Source organism: Eufriesea mexicana, unplaced genomic scaffold (assembly GCF_001483705.2).
Source record: "Eufriesea mexicana isolate 0111107269 unplaced genomic scaffold, ASM148370v2 scaffold812, whole genome shotgun sequence".
Lineage (NCBI taxonomy): Eukaryota > Metazoa > Arthropoda > Insecta > Hymenoptera > Apidae > Eufriesea > Eufriesea mexicana.
The window spans coordinates 414,503-432,858 of record NW_016909009.1 but is presented as its reverse complement, the minus strand read 5'-3'; the positions used below and the strand labels follow the sequence as shown (position 1 = coordinate 432,858).

At 46.8% G+C, this 18,356-nt stretch overlaps 1 protein-coding gene across 1 annotated transcript in view; it reads right to left on the bottom strand.

The window, feature by feature from the left end:
• Position 1: 1 nt before the first annotated feature.
• Positions 2–18,356, bottom strand: part of LOC108547036 (fibrillin-2) — a 29,476-nt gene continuing 11,121 nt past the window's right edge. Inside the window, exons 3-42 of the mRNA XM_017899380.1 lie at positions 13,765–13,847; positions 13,158–13,265; positions 12,947–13,084; positions 12,577–12,679; positions 12,318–12,502; positions 11,800–12,048; positions 11,562–11,717; positions 11,119–11,403; positions 10,850–10,972; positions 10,513–10,761; positions 10,325–10,444; positions 10,004–10,219; positions 9,698–9,897; positions 9,413–9,593; positions 9,012–9,317; positions 8,585–8,926; positions 8,246–8,371; positions 7,741–8,074; positions 7,435–7,601; positions 6,971–7,299; positions 6,456–6,882; positions 6,022–6,375; positions 5,845–5,958; positions 5,617–5,775; positions 5,335–5,549; positions 4,879–5,236; positions 4,659–4,804; positions 4,482–4,587; positions 4,119–4,406; positions 3,613–4,038; positions 3,290–3,538; positions 3,028–3,231; positions 2,828–2,953; positions 2,487–2,726; positions 2,244–2,416; positions 1,971–2,165; positions 1,780–1,884; positions 1,545–1,697; positions 1,255–1,458; positions 2–1,177 (exon numbers count right to left, since the gene is read on the bottom strand). Coding sequence (XP_017754869.1) covers positions 956–1,177; positions 1,255–1,458; positions 1,545–1,697; positions 1,780–1,884; positions 1,971–2,165; positions 2,244–2,416; positions 2,487–2,726; positions 2,828–2,953; positions 3,028–3,231; positions 3,290–3,538; positions 3,613–4,038; positions 4,119–4,406; positions 4,482–4,587; positions 4,659–4,804; positions 4,879–5,236; positions 5,335–5,549; positions 5,617–5,775; positions 5,845–5,958; positions 6,022–6,375; positions 6,456–6,882; positions 6,971–7,299; positions 7,435–7,601; positions 7,741–8,074; positions 8,246–8,371; positions 8,585–8,926; positions 9,012–9,317; positions 9,413–9,593; positions 9,698–9,897; positions 10,004–10,219; positions 10,325–10,444; positions 10,513–10,761; positions 10,850–10,972; positions 11,119–11,403; positions 11,562–11,717; positions 11,800–12,048; positions 12,318–12,502; positions 12,577–12,679; positions 12,947–13,084; positions 13,158–13,265; positions 13,765–13,847 — 8,464 coding nt within the window. The 3' untranslated portion in view covers positions 2–955. The remainder of the gene's footprint in view (positions 1,178–1,254; positions 1,459–1,544; positions 1,698–1,779; positions 1,885–1,970; positions 2,166–2,243; positions 2,417–2,486; positions 2,727–2,827; positions 2,954–3,027; positions 3,232–3,289; positions 3,539–3,612; positions 4,039–4,118; positions 4,407–4,481; positions 4,588–4,658; positions 4,805–4,878; positions 5,237–5,334; positions 5,550–5,616; positions 5,776–5,844; positions 5,959–6,021; positions 6,376–6,455; positions 6,883–6,970; positions 7,300–7,434; positions 7,602–7,740; positions 8,075–8,245; positions 8,372–8,584; positions 8,927–9,011; positions 9,318–9,412; positions 9,594–9,697; positions 9,898–10,003; positions 10,220–10,324; positions 10,445–10,512; positions 10,762–10,849; positions 10,973–11,118; positions 11,404–11,561; positions 11,718–11,799; positions 12,049–12,317; positions 12,503–12,576; positions 12,680–12,946; positions 13,085–13,157; positions 13,266–13,764; positions 13,848–18,356) is intronic.

The following is an 18,356-nucleotide window of genomic DNA, read 5'->3' as shown; positions in this document are numbered from 1 at the left end:
ATTGTACAAAATTATCCATCATAGTCTCTATTCACATATCTATCGTAAGGACGATCACTCGTATTCGCCGCTTAATGACGCAACTAAGGCTACACTGGGATCGCCGTTAATTAAATTGTACATATTATCGGGTCGATTAACGTTACTTTCCTTATGTAATTCTCTTTTAATTGTCCTGAAGGCACTTGGTGCTACGGTGCGAGAGAAACATGGACGCGCGTCGAGAATCGCGATGTGAAATTATCTCGAGGTATCTCGAAGTCTCGACTGAGCTAATCCGTTGTCGATCAGTTCGTACCGATCCGTTTCGTTACCTGCTAGTAGACTATAAACGTTTATAAATATATAAAGCTATGTCTGTGTATGTATACATTTACTTCATTTACTTAGGTTTAATAGAAACGTTCATTTCCTTTTGTACATCCCTAGAGTGTTATTTCTACGTGTGACATGTTACTGCGGCCAGTTGGAACTCTCCGAGGGCAGTTTCGTCTTTCCAAGTGTGCCTTTTCTTCTTTCCTTTTTCTCATTTTTGGTTAACCAGTTCTTCTTAACATTCCTTATAAAATATTCTCGTGCCACGAACATTTCGTTTATCTCGATCGTTAAATCTCAAACGTTCCAAGAGACCTATCTATCATAAGAGTGAAGAGAGAAAAGTCGAGAAAAATATGTAAAACGAGTAAAGCAGAGGCAGTGTTAGAGAATCATTTTACATAGCAACGTAAAAGGTAAAAGAGAAGAATAATTATTTGGCAGTGAGACGACGCGAGTCAGGCTGCGAATGAACACAATGTTTCAAAGCGTCTAATTCGAAAATGGAATCGTGCCTGTATAATACTCAGCCCGGCAACCTCTCGTTTCCCCTCTGATCGCTTTCGTTTCGGTGTTCTGCGTGGCAACGTAAAAATTGACTAAAAGAACCGAAACATCGAGCACATCGTTCCCATAAGAATTACTCGGTCACTATCAAGTGTACCCTGAACGTGAGAGGCCTTTCCCAGACCTCGTTCTCCTCGCTGATACCGTTCCTCGGGCGTCCATGGATCACCAGCCGGAACTGGCCGGGTTCCTTTAGTCGACTGCGGAAGTGTAACGCCGAAATTCCGTGATCGTCCACCACCTCGAAGTGTTTCTCGTTGTTTCCTTTCACTATCGTGTATTCGATGTCTGCGTCCTGCGAATAGTCGAAAAGAAGTTGTAGGTAAACTCGGCTGAAATAATTCTTTTTAGCGTGCATAATGTCGTTTGTACCTTGACAGCAGGTTGCAGTTTGATGATTCTCATTCTGTGCCTGGTCTGTCTCAAGCTGATCTTAAGAACATGTTCCTCGCCATGATGGTGTCTCTTCGCTGATCTCGCTATACGTTTCTTCGCAATTTCCTTTCTTCGCGCGCTCATCTGTTTGTCCATCGATTTCAATCGTACGTCTCTTCTGTGCCTTGATTTCCCGTTAACCTGTTGGCATAATATAGCGATTTTAATTCATTCGTTCGAGTTATCGGAATGAAATGTTTCGAGAGATGGCGAGACTTTTAAGATACCTTGCAGGAGAAGCAACCTTCCGTCGATATAGTCTTGTCATCCGCAGGTGGTATGTGATAGGGGTCAGGATTTATCACAAAAGTCGGTGCATTGCTGATATCCTCGCCATAGTGTCCTTGCGATAGAGGATTTATCGTTGACAGACAGTGACCCTGATCGTTGAAATTATAAATATTAAATTTTTGCTGCAATTTATCTTCTTTAAGATAGCGAAAAATAATTGCAACGACGAACCTGTCCAATTCGCTGATATCCAGTGGGACATCCACAGATGAACCCGTTCACTCCGTTAGGGGTGCACCCAAAGGCGCAAGGACTTCCAATGCACCCAGCACTCACCTAAATCAATCGTCAATTGTTTTTCTTAACCTTTACAATTTTCATGATGAGATTTTCGTGATTGGAACGGGACTAAAAAGAATCACCTGAACGCAAATTTGCAAGTTGGTGTCAAATTGGTACCCATCGGGACAACCACATTTGTAACCACCAATCGTATTGATGCAGGTGTTGTCTCCACACGGTGACGTGTTACATTCGTTCTCGTCGATGCATTGGTTGTAATAGAGATGCTGGACGAATCCTTCTGGACACCCGCAACGGTAGCTTCCCATAAAGTTCTAAAAATTCGACGAGTCGATAAAAATTTACCAATTGTAGCAGCTGATCAGTAAAAATGATCTTCCTGTTTAATTTACCTGACAACCGTGTTCGCAAGTGCTATCGTCAGCGCACTCGTTCTGATCCACGCAGAATCTGCCAGATTGATCGATCTTGAATCCCCTCGGACAGATACACCGGAAACTGCCAAGAGTGTTGATGCAGGTACCCGGTTTGGGGCAGGTTCCAGCCTGGTCGCACTCGTTTATGTCTAGAAAAATATGAAATTCAATAGATTCCCGATGAGAACTAGATCAAAGGGTGTTCCTCGTCGTGCGAACCGTGACAAGCGTCTCCATCCTGAGTATAGCCCTCTTGACAGCCACAAGTGTAGCTTCCTTGAGTGTTGATGCAGTTTTGCTGGCACAGATGATTTCCGGTCGAGCATTCGTCCAAATCTCTGCAACTGACACCGTCGGGGTTCAAGATGAAACCGGCAGGACAGGAACAGATGAAACCTCCTTCCGTGTTCTGGCAATTATACTTGCACGGTCTTGGCGTCAGCTCGCATTCGTTTATGTCTGAAATTGAATAGCTCATAGTCCACGAATTTAATACATTCGATAACATCGATCGCATGCATAGATAGTTATCGATCATGGCTAAACTTCCAAGTGCTTACCAACGCACTGACTTCCAGATTTATCAGGTTTGTAGCCCTTATTACAGACGCATCTGTAAGAACCAAGTGTATTGATGCACAGTCCATTTTTGCACAAGTCAGGGATCGTTCTGCACTCGTCGATATCTGAAAGAAATTTAGGGTTCGAATTTCGCGCCATTTTAATTATAACTGGTCTATTAAGGAAACGAGCTAAATACCTTGACCATCCACGGAGAAGCCTTTGTCCAAACAGAGCTCGTTGTAGTTGTCAGAGTCTTTCGATGGGCAGATCTCGCAGTGTGGGCCCCAGGCTGCACCCATTGTGCAACAGCAGTCTGCTTTCGTCACTGTCTTCAGGTCAGAGGTCCTCGCGGTGCATCTGCCACCGATCGTTTGCAAGAAACAGTAACCCATTCTACGATCTGGAAAAATACCCTAGCTTAGTCTCAGTTCGATTCTTCTTTCTCTGTTTCTTAATACCTATGCACGATTTTCCATCCAGACTCCGTTCGAAGCCGTCGTAGCAAAGACACTGGTAACTACCCTCCAGATTCACGCATCGGCCATTTCGACACAGACCGGAATTGATCGCGCACTCGTCGATGTCCTTGCACTCGTCTGTCATGCCGATTTGTTGGTAGCCGGGTGGACAGATGCACATGAAGGATCCGATGAGGTTCTTGCACTGGTACTTGCAGTTGTTCGCTGGTGTGGCGCACTCGTCCACGTCTGAACACAGTACATATAAATAATATAACACCATAATTATTAGAATTGTCGCGAAAATGAAATAGTTAATCCACCTATGCAATGTCGTCCATCCGGGGCCAAGGTATAACCGTAAGGACAAATGCATCTGAAGGAGCCAGGTGCATTATGGCATCTGAAAGCGCACTGGTTGCCAAGTTCCAGGCACTCGTTCACGTCCTCGCAGATCTGGTTCACACCAGGGGTGAATCCATCGTTGCAGGAGCACTCGAAACCACCGTCGATGTTCGTGCAGGTCCCATTGCCGCATATGTTCTGCTGGGACAGGCATTCGTTGTTATCCACACAACGTCTGCCACTCGCGTCCAGCACGTATCCAGTGGGACACTCGCATCGGAAGGATCCATCGGTGTTTATGCACTCGCCGCCTGCACAGGCGTCTGGCATGAAGAGACACTCGTTCAAGTCGATCCCCGTGTCGTCTCTTCCTGGTCCCTCGGGACATAGTCTTCTGAACTCCTCTGGATAAGGAATACGAGATAGAAACTTTGTTATTCGATGTCGATTTTTAAAGGCTATTTATAGTTAAACAAATGACTACCGCTATCTTCTGGAGGACACGGTTCGCAGTATTTCCCCCATGCTTTCCCCATAGTGCAACAGCAGTGCTTCTTCGTCATGCTCCCAGTTCGTGGAAGGGAACACCGCCCTCCCAATTGTACTAAATACCGATCGTAACAAAACTCTTCTCTAACATCGATGCACCTCATCGAATTTGGCTTGTCGCTTAACCTGTATCCGACAGGACACTCGCAGATAACCCCTCCTTCAGTGTTGATGCAGCGGCCATTCTCGCAGATTCCTTCAGTCTCCACGCATTCGTCCACGTCTGACATAAATTTCCATTGCAATTATCGCGTTCGAATTTCTTCGTTGGATTTAACTTGTCGAGTATTTTACTCACCCACGCACTTCTTCGTGTGATCCAACTCGTAGCCAGGAGGACAATTGCATATGTACGATCCCATTAAGTTTTGACACTTGCCTGGCGATGGACAGAGTCCAGGAACCTAAACCAATTATTTACAGTACAACGGTCTTGATAGCCTTCTTCCAAGTTTTTCCGTTATCAACAATTTACCTCGTGACACTCGTCGATGTCTCTGCAATGCTGGCCATCTTGAGCCAAGACGTAGCCATCGGCACATTCGCAGTTGAAAGCTCCAATCGTGTTTCGACACCTTCCATTGCGACAGAGGAACGGCATGATTCGGCACTCGTCGATATCTGTCTCAAGATTTTTGTATATTTCAATTCTCGATTAACATCGACAGGATTCCACTGATAGAAAGAAAATTTACCAGCGCAGTCGTTGTTGGGACTGAGCTTGAATCCTTGGTAGCAGATGCACTTGTATGATCCCAGCGTGTTCACGCAGGTTCCGTTGTTGCAAATGTTCGGATTACGTTGGCATTCGTCGGTGTCCACGCAGTTGTCTCTGTCTCGAGTCAAGGCGAAGCCAGAATGGCAGACGCACTGGAAGCTGCCTTGCAGGTTGTTGCAGGCGCCATTGTTGCAAATTCCGGATCGTTCGTAGCACTCGTCGATGTCGACGCAGTCTCGTTGTCTGAGACCTAGTTTGTACCCCGCTGGGCACACGCATTCGAAGTAACCCTGCTTGTTTATGCACTGTGCATTGCCACTGCAAGGATTTGGAACCTTGGATGGAAACAGAATGAAGTTTAGGCTTTCAGTTGCTTAAACTTAGTATCCAAGGATGTAGCATATCTGGGCAATTCTATTACGCCTCTTCTTACCTGTAGGCACTCGTTCTCGTCGATGCACTGATGCGAATCCTCGTCATACACGTATCCTCGATCACACTGGCACTCGAAGCTACCAGGAGTATTCATGCAACGACCATGAGTGCACATCGTTGGCATCAGGGCGCACTCGTCGATTTCTTCCGTGTGATTCGTTATGGGATTCATTATTGCGCCGGGTACCATGCCACACAGGATCTCGTGTTCACCTGAGCAAAGTATTTCGTCGTAATATAAATTATGTTCTCTTAATTCCCGCAAAAATCCCATACTCACGGGTCCTCTCAGCTGGACATTTCTCACAAGGACTTCCCCATGCGGCTCCCATGGAGCAGCAGCACAGCATTTTCGTTTGTGGCTGCGTCATAGGGTTGAAACACTGACCCGTTTCGTAATTCAGGTAGCAGGATTCCTTTCTCATATCGACACATTCCTCTGAAGAAATAACACAACGCAACAGATAATTAAGAGTATAACAACGCGAATGGTGTTAGGTTAGCTTACTTCCTCCTGGCATTGCCATATATCCTTCCGGACATTCGCAGTGGTACTTCCCCTGGTCGTTGATGCAGTAACCTACTCCGCATATTTGCGGATGCAAGGCACATTCGTTGATATCTGTAGAAATGTGCAAAATTGTATTACTTAATTCTTAAAAGAATACAAAATTTGGTAGACTACCTATGCAGCTGGTTTTCGTGTCATCCAAGACAAATCCCTCGTTGCAAGAACACATGAAGCTACCAAAGGTGTTAGTACAGTGGCCGTTCTGACAAATGTTCTCGTGTTCATCGCACTCGTTGATGTCTTCCAATATGACAGTGTCCAGATTAGGTCTGTACCCATGGCCACCGGGACATAATTCCACGAACTCTTTGGTGCCAACTTGAGGACACTCCTCGCAACGATTGCCCCAAGCATTGCCAATGCTGCAGCAACACGTGGCTTTGGTAACCGCAGAGGACAGGTCGAAGATGCACTGAGGCTTTCCGGTACCACGTTCGAAGCCAGTGAAACAGAACGATTCTCGTCTGTCTGTAACGCGAGAAAAAGAAGCGTTCGAATATTGGAAGTATGAAAAACTCTGCTTCAAGTATGAAAGATAGACATCTTACCGACACAGGCGTTTCCAGCTTCGACTAGCTCGTAATATGGCGGACACTGGCAGGTGTATTTTCCCTGAGTATTTATGCACGTGCCATACTGACACGATTGCGGATTCTCGCACTCGTCGATGTCAGTGCAATTGCCACCAGAGCCGTCCAACTTGTAGCCCTCGTTGCACTCGCAACGGAACATGCCGAATATGTTCTCGCACCGACCGAATACGCAGAGGTTACTGAACATCTCGCATTCGTTTATATCCACGCAGGTCTGCTCGTTGTTCTCGTCAGGATGCATAAAACCCATCTCGCATTCGCAGCGAAAGGATCCAGGGTAATTGAGGCAGTGTCCATTCTCGCAGAGGGTATTGTCATTGGCGCATTCGTCGATGTCTTTGCAGGCGTAGCCATCGCCTCTGAAGCCAGCGTCGCAAACACACTGGAACAATCGAGAATCTTTTCTCTTCATTCCCTCCTCGACGAAGCGATACCAGAAAGGATGTCGTCAAAATTTTCGCGATCTTTACCTTGAAAGATCCTTCGGTGTTGATGCACTGTGCATTAGAGTCGCAGCCTCCGTTGTTCGTCAGGCACTCGTTGATGTCCCTGCATTCGACTCCATTCCCGACGAAGCCTTCGTGACAGGAGCACTCGTACGACCCCTGAGTATTCTGACACTCCGCGAATTCGCTGCAGGAATAAGCGTTTAACAGACATTCGTCGTCGTCGGTGCACCCTGGACCCTGTTCCGGTTTCACCGAGTATCCTTCCTCGCAGCGACAGTTGTAGGACCCAATGGTGTTGTAACATTCACCGTAGCCGCAAATGTGAGGCTGCGTGGTGCACTCGTCGATATCTGAAGAGATTAGGCGTCTGGGATGTTAAGTGTCGGAGACTTGGGGAATCTAGGGGTCTCCTGTCACGCGAGTTTCTCGCGAACGTTCGATCACATTCTCTGACTCGTCTCGTTAGTCCGAGTGAGTCTACTTACCTATGCAAGACGCGCCATCCCTGCCAGGTGCCAAGCCATCGGTGCAACTGCATACATAACCGCCAGCTATATTGCTGCATTTCCCCCCGTTGCAAATTCGAGGATTCTCCTTGCATTCGTCCACGTCCACGCATGATCGACCATCGAGATTCAACGCGAACCCAGTGCTATTAAGGAAGCAGATAATCCATTCGTTAGAACTCGGCGATTAAGCTTTAAACGCGTCGATTAACCTCCGATATTTTAGCTCCGTGACATGGACCAATTATGGCTGACGTTATTAGAGCGTTTGGAAAAAATTTCAACCTGCAGGAGCAAGAAAAACTGCCAGGCGTGTTGAGGCAGATGTCCTCGCAGCCACCGTTGTTGGTCGCACACTCGTTTATATCCTCGCAGTGAGACTTCAAGCCAGTTTGCTGATAACCATCGTCGCATATGCACTGATAAGTGCCCATCATGTTCTCGCAGACACCGTTCGAGCAGATCCCGCTCGTTCTCGAGCACTCGTCGATATCCTTGCAGGACTGCTTGTCAGGACCTAGCTCGTGACCGGGCGGGCATTGACACTTGAAGCTGCCCTCGGTGTTGGTGCAGGTTCCTCCTCGACATAATCCAGGTGTCTCCTCGCACTCGTTTATGTCTGAAATTTATCACGTTTGGGAATCGTTGGGTGTCGTTTATCGGTTATACACGTTCGACGCGTCCACTGTTTCTGGTTGTCTCGAACTTTTATCCCGTAAGAAATTCTGTTAAAACTACATTCCGTACTAGGTGTTTGGTTTGCATCGGAGTTTAATGCATCGTTACGTACCCATGCAAATTTTCATTATGTCACTGCTACGATATCCAGGGTTGCAGTCACACTGGAAATTGCCAGGCGTGTTCCTGCAGGTTCCGTTTCCGCACACTCCACGCATGATCTCGCATTCGTCGATGTCTGTGCAAGCAGGACGGCGATTTAGAACCCCGAACAACTTCCAAATTCGAGCATTAAATATTCCGTGAAAGGTTGAAGATTTTCTTAACACTGACAGTTTATTTTAAACAATCAACGTTTCAAATTTCAAACTCGACTAAATCCCAATTTTCTAACGACGTTTAATCTTACAAGGACTCTCAGACTTGCCATTATCGATACTCAAAGACTCACCATTGCACTTGATCCCATGCTCGTCCAGCGCAAAGCCCTGATTGCACTTGCAGCTGAAACTGCCAACCGTGTTCTTGCATCTGCCATTTAAACACATCGCCGGGAACTCGACGCACTCGTTGATGTCCTGCTTATCCGTGAACCCGTCTCCTCTCGGACACAATTCCTGGTGCGCGTGGGTGCCTGGTTTCGGGCAGGATTCGCATTTGTCGGTACCCCAAGCCCGACCAACGGAACAGCAACACAGACTCTTCGAAAACTGTCCCTCTATAGGATTCGCACACTGACCATGGCGATAATCCAGATAACAGGTCTCCTGTCTTGTGTCTATGCACGTGGTGTCTGAACGGGGCACGGATCATCGATTAAAAACGATCATTTTTTAATATAAAATCGTGAAAGTATAATTCAATCTTGCAAAACTCACGCGTTGCGTCCAAGGACAAGCCAGGTGGACACTCGCAGCGGTATGATCCGTCGGTGTTGACGCAAGTGCCACCACCTTTGCAAATACCACTGTTCAATTCGCATTCGTTCACGTCCACGCACTCTTTGCCGCCAAATTTCGCGTATCCCTTGGAACACTCGCAGATGGATTGGTCGCAGAGCTCGCAGGGACTTCCCCAGGCGACACCCACCGAGCAACAGCACTCGGACTTGAGGGCCAGTCTAGGTAGATTGTACTCGCATCGACCGTCTATCATCTTGGTCCAGCAGGAACCTCTCCTGTTGTCTGAGAGAAATTTTAATCGTACATTCGTTCGCGTTAGATGGAATCTTCGATTAGAATCTCGTAAACCTCTATACGTTTAATTTGATTATTTATACCCATGCAGATGTGACCAGTGTGGTCCAGAATGTATCCAGGGGAGCACTCGCACTCGTAGGAACTAGGGGTGTTTATGCAGATCCCATTCAAACAGACATCTGGCCCGAGTTCCTCGCACTCGTCGATGTCCTCGCACATGTGATTCCCCGTGTTGAATCGCGTACCACTCGGGCAAATGCACTGTGCAAACATCGCGTTTAAACGTCTCAATTGGTCGGTGTAAATCTTCCGGGGAGTTGCCGGGTCTAATTAGACGTCAATTCGACTCGCGAGTGTTTACTTGCCTGGAAGCTTCCAGGAGTGTTCCGACACTGACCACCGCTGCACAGCGACTCCTCCAGTTCGCATTCGTTTATGTCGCTGCACACCTTCCCCGTGGCGTCTACTTCGTAACCGCTGTCGCAGATGCAGCGATAGGTCCCCATGAGGTTTTCGCAACCACCGTTCACGCAAATGTTTGGGTTCTGCGCGCACTCGTTGATGTCTGATTGAACGAGAAACAGGATAAATCGCTTATCCAGGTGAAAAACTGCTCGAGAGGAATCTTTCTGAACGACGAAGACATTGTTACTGCAAATTATTGTCGTTACCATCTCCGTTGTAAGTCATCCCTGCGCCATGTGGGCATAAAGCTTCGAATTCGCTGGTATTAGGGAGCGGACAGGGTTGACAGGTACTTCCCCAGCCCATAGGTTGACCAAATATCACAGTACAGCAGCAACAACTCGACTTTGTTACCGCAGTTGACGTAGGGTTCGAGCACTGGCCGTCTCTGTACTGGGAGTAGCACAGGTCCCTTCTCGTATCTGATAACGATTAGAATATTTTTGCATAGATTAATAGAATTGTTAATAGAATCGTCGATTTAGTAAAAAAAAGGAAAAAGTCCAGTTTAAGAATAGGTGTCCAACCTAAACAAGATCTTCCATCCGGTCCCAGATTGAATCCGTGATGACACTCGCACCGGAAGCTGCCAGGAGTGTTGGTGCAGCGGCCATTTTGACACGGTGCGCTCGAGCATTCGTCGATGTCTGATCAAAGATAAAGATTGGTTTCCTCGATATTGAAAATTCAGGAAATACGAGCAGCAATGACATACCGATGCAGTGACTCTGGTCTGGTCCAAGTCGGAAGCCAGAGTCGCAGACGCATTTAAACGAGCCCTCCATGTTCACGCATTTCCCATTTTCGCACATCCCACTCGTGGAACACTCGTCCATGTCCACGCAGAACGTGTTATCTCTCGAGGCAGTGAAACCAGATTGACAAATACAGTGATAAGATCCTGGAGTGTTCTCGCATCTACCGTTCAAACAGATTCTCGGATTGTCGGTACATTCGTTGATATCTGCGAACAAACGATAGATTATTCGTATCTAACGAGCTTATCGATGAAAGATTTTTTCGTAGAAAATAGAAGACGAATTTTTCTTTACCGATGCAAGTATTTCTCGTGGGTGACAAAGTGTAACCATCGTTGCACTTGCACTTGAAGGACCCGTTCATGTTGATGCAGTGTCCGTTATTGCACATCCCCGTATCTTGACATTCGTCGTGATCTACGTAGCAACGACAGAGAGTTACGTAAAGAAATTTATTCGACAACCTTAAAATTTCTGCGAATTATCGCAAATATCCGATTTTCGTATTATTATTTTCAGTTCCGTTTATATATAAACAATTCTTTCCCTTTTTCATTCTGTACCTGTACAGTATCTTCCTTCGCCAGAAACGACGAATCCAGGCGGACAATGACACGTGAAGGAGCCCTCGTAATTTTGGCAGGTACCACCCTGGCAGTAGCCCAATAGACACTCGTCGATGTCCTCGCATCTGCCAGCTTTCTTCGTGAACCCGGCATAACAGTCGCACTCGTAGCCGTCCTTCGTGTCTATGCACTTCCCGTTTCCGCAAATGTCCGGCCGCAGCGCGCACTCGTTTATCGCGATGATCGGCTGCAGTTGTTGCAAGCAAAGCCTGTTGTAATCGTCTATAATTGAGTAATAACACGGGTCCCGTTACTCGCCGTTACTATGAGCATTATCTTTCCTCGCTGACTTTATTTTCGTTCGTTCTACTTTAGCGTCATTATTTGTCGTGCAAGCCTGATGTTTTGGTATCATTCCGCATTTTTGCCGTTCTACATACCACTTCCGGGATTCGGGCAGATGAAGCACTCGTCACCCCAGCCTCGTCCCATGTTCTTGCCGCAGCAGCAATCTTTCTTGCTCAGTCTCATTGCCAGCCGATTTTTGCACTGGCCGTTCCTGTTCACCGACGTGTAACACAGACCTTGCCTTCCATCTGCGATTTCGTCAACGAACATACTTAGATAAATGGACAGATCTGAGGTTTAGGTTCGATTTGTGGCTACTTAGGGCCCTACCGATACAGAATCTTCGATCTTGGCTTTGAATGAATCTCGGGTTACAGAGACAGTAGTAGCCGCCGTTCGTGTTCACGCAGCGTCCGTCTGCGCAGATTCCCTCTTCTTGACATTCGTCTCTATCCTTGCAAGCGTTCGTCTCGGGATCTCTGGCTTGGCCATCGGGACACTCGCAGGTGAACGACCCCGGTGTGTTCACGCATTTTCCACCCTCGCATAGACCCGGTATCGCTTCGCACTCGTTGATGTCTGATGGGTAAGAGTGAGAAATAATGCCTGACTTAGTTCCAAATTTATCAACGTTGAATTTTACCAATAAAGACGAAAATGCGAGGGTTACTGTATTAATAAATATATCCACGTGTATTTCTAATTTTTCCTTTACGTCCTCGAAATATCTTTTCTCTTTCTGAAACGCGAAGCCTTCTATTCGAAAAAATTTCTCGCTGTAGAGGTTGGACTCTTTGATTCGTGAAATAAAAGAATTCGCAAAAGGCCAAAGGTTAATCGTGTCTTACCAACGCATTGGCCCTGGTTAGTTTTCAAGTGTCCTAACTCGCAGTCGAGTCTGGCTGGACACCTTTCGCAGGGGTGGCCCCAACCCTTGCCCACGGTGGCGCAGCACAACTGTCGGGTGCAGACGACACCCTGAAGATTCGCCAGGCATTGGCCATTTTTCACTTTCGTGTAACACGGCCCGGTTCTGGAAAAGATAACGCTCACGGAGGAATGCCTCTCGAGCCGATAGAGGTATCGGGGTTAAGTGTGACTGCGTACCTGTAATCCGTTTCGCATCGTCTGCCAGTGTACCCGTAGATACATGCACACCGATCCGGACCTATGCATCTTCCCTGGTTCAAGCATGGCTCTCGACAGATTGCTGTTTTAAATAGACGATGAAGTCACGGATCGCGTTTGACGTGGGCCGTTCTAAGCAATTAACCCTGCTGTCCCCACTCTGGTCAACGTGTCTCGAAATGACTATTGCGTTACCATAAACGCTACGTTTTATTTCGTTCGTTTCAATTTTCTAATAATACATCTTACAACTTAGGAATATATTATAATTATCGAATTAATTTTTGCATCGTTATTACTCGAGCGAGAAATACAGCAGGGTCAAGTATATCAATTTTTGGCAACTCACGTTCGTTACAGAATTCACCCTGATATCCGCCACGACACTGGCATTTGCCATCCACGCAGTTACCGTTTATGCAGTGCACCCTGCATCTGCCGGACTCACCCCTGTCTAACGCGTTGCCAGTTTCATGCGCGGAGGTTACTAAAGGGGATATTAAATTTTAGAAGCATCGAACATTTTCGAGAAGCTAATAATACGAGAAGTCTGCCTTCACCTTTGGTTTGACTGCTGCTGCAAGACGAGGCCACGGTGCCACCCTCGCACAAGCAAATATTGGGCCTGATGCATCTGCCCAGTGGGCCGCATCGTCTAGTACATACAGCTAGAAAGAATGTCCACGATTTTCCACCTATTCTAATTTTCTCTTCGCACCCGTGAGAATTATCCCGCTAGGCAAAGCGTGCGTGTGATGGAAATTTTTGAAAACTCCAAAAGTTAGCGGAGTTAATATCGCTTTATACTATACACGCGGGACTCGAAGGGTAAAATCGGGTATCGCATCGGCGCAGTCGCGTCGCGAGCACCGTAGAGACAATGCGATCAACAGGAAGCGTGTAACAGGCCATTAAAGCAATTTCGTTGGAGAAGTCGATCGTTCGTGTCGTATGAACACTCGGTTGCGCAACGATGCAATTATTCGTTGCGAACGCGCGCGCGCCTCTCTGTGGTCGCGATGCTCCTTTCCGCTCGGGCATTTCGATAATCAACGCTAAAATTGAATGTACTCGAGCCCGTGAGATCACGTACAATTACGGGACAAGGAAGCTCGCGATTTCGATTACGATCGGGCCTCGATTCGAGATACGGGCCTCCGTACTTACGAATTACGCAGAGACCGGTCTCGGGCTTCTTCGTCCAGCCGGGGCAGCAGTAATTCTTGTATCTTGACCTGCACACGTTCGGCCTGCAAAATTACACGAACGTAAGCGCGGTTGATGCACCAATCGATGCGTATTTTTCCAAAATGATAATCGTCGGTATCGGTCCACGCAAATAGCTTTAACCGAACCTAAATGCACGATCGTTACGGTGAAAAGGTTAACAAACAGATCGGACGTGTTTTTCTCAGAGAAAAAGTCAGCGCGCTCGATTCGAGGGGGTTGCTTTCCACGCTTGAAACCGCAAAATAGCTGCGGAATAATCAACGAATCATTAACCCTCGACGCCTTCGAGCAATCGGCCTCACGCAGCCTATAAACGGACTTCGAACCTCTTGCAACCCCCTCTCTGCTGCTGGATCGCGCCGAGCTCGAGATGATCTCATGGATCGAAGCTGTCGTCACGATCGAATAAAACCGCGAAACGGCCAGCTATAGTGAGCTATGGAGGAGAAAAAAAGGGGGTCGTGTTTACAGGCGTGTAAATACGCCGACGCGAAGTGAGCCGCGGCGCCGAGGCGCGTAAGTGGAAGTACTCAGAGGCTGCCTATAGCAGCTGACGTTAATTACGAGCGGCTCGATGTGAATGGCCGCCTTGTTCCGAGGTGGCACACCGCGTTCTCTTCCCATTCTTTCTTTTCCGTGCCGTTGCCTGCCAGCCGAACGCGTGCCACGACACCGGCGTTTCCTCGCTGGCGAACGAGCGAGCGAGCGCAGTTCGCGCGTAAAAATTCGCGTTTCCGCCTTCTGATAGCGTCGCGCGACCTCGTTTGCACGCATTATCGCCGGAATCGTGATTTCCACGCGAAACGCTCGCTTTTTGCCTGCCCTCGCAGGCGGTACCCTTTCGGATGCTGCGAATCGGAGTAACTAATTTTCTCCTAGGCCATCCGCTGCAAAATGAGGAGATACTGGGCGGGGAAATTCATCACGCCGAGAATCCGCGTGAACCGACTTTTCGAAGGGTTGGAAGACTGATGGTTGTCGAGGTCTGAGAGAACGAAGACGTCCCAATTCGTGGATCTGTTTATCCAGCAGTTCAATTGTTGTACAGACACGTGTGTCGCGATATTGTTGCAGTCGAGTGGCTCGTATCTAAGAAACGAGCAATTTGCTCTAAATATAACGCGGCTATCAGTCGATTTCTCTAATGTCTCGAGATTAGAGATCCGGGAGAATGATTATCCGAAAATATCGATATGGCGCAAATTCTATAAATAATTCGGCGATGTGTCACGGACGATTTTGCAAGAATTTATCAGCGAATGCGAAAATTTGGCGAAATGTGTAGAAAGGCACTGGTGGTTGCCGAAGCCGGTGGTTCGCGAAGAAAGGGTATCATTAGGGGCGGCTGTTGAAATTACAGCGCACGGACAGCCGCTCGCGACGACCGACACGCTCGATCCGCTATGTAATGAAGAAATTTCCAATTTTGTAATGAACCAATTTCCGAAAGGGTCGGCAATCTGCATACAGATTGGCTGAAACATCCCCTCGGCTGTAACTTTCGCGGTCGTCGCGTAATTCTCGTCGATCCAACGAGCACTGGCAATCTGTAATTTTCCAATTAACCGACGCGATAAAAATCAATCATTGTCGGTCTCGCGACAACCACACCTTCCCTGCTTTTCTCTCTTACCGACATCCACGATCGAGTTATCCCGAACGATTTATCGGCCCGATGTTCGTTTAAGTGTAAATCTCGCTGATAATACCAACATCGCGTAAGAGTAATAACAAACACGTTTTCTGGGTGGTTCTCTAATTATTTCGAGCCATTCCCGAGCAAATATAATTTCCAACGATTTGTAGACCGTGTCAGCTGTCGTGCATCACGAACAGAGAAAAACCCGATAAATTATAAACCCGTATTTTCCGGCTAATTCTCGTGGGTTGCTAAACGATGCGAGACCGAGAAAATAAATGGGAACCAGGTATGCTTCTCCCTTACGTTTTCCGAATGGAAACAGCCCACGGTATGAATCTTCAACAGCGTCAATCGTCCTCGAAATATCGATCATTCCATCGCAGTACGAGAGCATTCAATCATTCCAATCAACGGGCAAAGGGAACATAGGAACAAAGGCAGAAAAAAAGAGCTGGTTGCAACGTAACCTCCAACACTGTCCATCGCATCGCTTTAATTCGCAAAATGGTTCGCGGTAACGATGAGCTCGCGCGCGCACGCGAACGTGCGCGCGCAATAATCCAATAAACTAACTGCACAAACCCTGATGCGTGTCTAAACAGACTGAGCGGTGGGTGTGGGTTTAAAAGTTCAATTGGAAAGTGCACTTAATGGATCTGAAACGGCCGCTGGAATGACTCTCGAGATGGCGGATTATGGTCCATTAAAATTAAAGCGATCAAAACGCGACTGCGTTGCGTTTAAGGTCGAGCAGACGCCGCTGTCGATCCTCGTCTTTCACGCGCGCACACGCGAGAGGAAGAGGGAGAGCAAGGGAGAGAACGAGAGGAAAAAAGGGGTTGCAGGAGGTCGACGTAAAAACGCGCGGATGAGGAATTAGGTAGGGCAAACGTGGGGCATTATTTACGATCTCTTAAAACAGCATCGGGAGATTAAAGGAGACTATTGAGGTCAGTGGTTGTTACGAAACCGCCGGGATAATATCAACGGGTTATGATAGAAATTTATCGTCCCGCTTATTATCCTCTGCCACTGATAATTAGCAGAGGGATCAAAGAGTTCCTTCGACGAGGAATCGGTGGTCTCGTTATGAGCCCAATTGCCACAATTGACAGTTCCTTGGGCGAAGACCACTCGGTGTGAGACCATCGAGATGGAGCTCGCGAGGACGTTTACGCGGTTGGAAGACGAAGAAATCGTGTTCCTTTTCGCAGTGGAGCTTAAAACAATTAGGCTATAGATATTACTTCGTATAGAGGGTGTCACCCAACTGGAGGTGCAGACAGAATGGTACGATCCATCTTCGATGTACCCACATTAGAGGAGAGTAAAAACCACCCCTATTCTGCTAACCTTGCAAACCTTCGCGATATTTGACTTTGTTCATAGAAATCCTCCAAATTTAATCTCGATTCATACTGGCAATCTACGTTACGCGAAACGTCGACCACGTGGAAAGAAATTAGCAACCACGCGCCATCTTTGAATGATCAACCGTAATCTGAAAATTCTCTTTTCTTTCGTCCGTTTACTCCTCGATTCCTCGTCCCTCTTTTATCAAATTCTCGAGACTCGCGAAGGTACGAATAATCCTCGCGCCACTGATAGACGTTACCACAACCACCGCGGTAGCACTTAAGAATTTGAAGAGGACCAGGAGGGTTGATACGGCTTCGCCAGCGATGGCGGGCGCCGCCGGGACTCGGTCGAAAATAGGATAGGACCTATTTCACGCCTAATGGGATCATCACTTACATAATTATTCACGGTTAGTCCGTCTGCTGGAGATTAGCTGGAACTTAAGTGGGCCTTTACGTAACGCACGGGGGAGGAAGTGAAAGAGGCGCCGTGGCGGGAGGAAAAGTGGCATCTTGGTTGCATACCGACACGTTTCAGTTAAAATCGCCGGCGACGCGAATTGTTCGCCAATTAGGATCGATTCGGGGAATGGGGTCGTACGTATGTCGGATTCGACGAAATCGCAATTCGGCCAGATAAAACCGTCGCCCGATAGAGAAGTTCGAGAGTTCTTTCGCGATGAATGAAGGCGTCACGCGCGTGAGAATAATAGTGAGTCAGCGAGTGATTAGGTCGGTGAGAAATTTATATTAATAATTATATGTCAGACCTTGTCTTTTATAATAAAGCCCTTGATTCTCTGTGACAGTAGCGAACGCGGTCTTCGAGATTGAAATATTCTTCCGAGGTCGTGTTAATTTATTCGAGTAGAATATTATTCGTTTATCGCGTGCACATTTTCGTCGTTGTATTAGAAGAACCCGAGGAGACCGACCCCATTGTCTATACAATAAGTAAATTCGTTAACGGTTTATGGTATTATCGGGTTATAGGTTAGAACACAATGGCTCAACATTAGAACTGCCGACCTTTGCGATTAGCTAAGTATATTATACGTAAACGTAGCGGTACGACGAAGATAAATTGGTTATGTATAATCACGTTCCTGTCTGATTATTATATTATTATTATTATTATTATTATTATTATTATTATTATTATTATTATTATTGTCAAGATTAATTTCGACAAAAATAGCTATATTATCTCGGAAATTTAAAAATTCTCTCGCAAATGTATTGCCGAAATAGGGTATTAATTTTGGAGTATTTGATTCTATTTTTCCTTCTATCTTTTCTTCTCGTTTTTCTCGGATTTAAGCAGAATGTGCAAATATACGATGGACGATATCTGCGCGAAAAAAAGAGAAACAAAGATATTATATCAAACAATTATTAAATACCGCGTATTCGACATATTGGATAGATTTATCTTCGCTGCTACGACTAGAATAAACAGTACGATATTTGTGAATGACTTCACGCGGAAATTTGGGTCGCTTTCGACGTTTGTTTCCAATCGTTCGAAC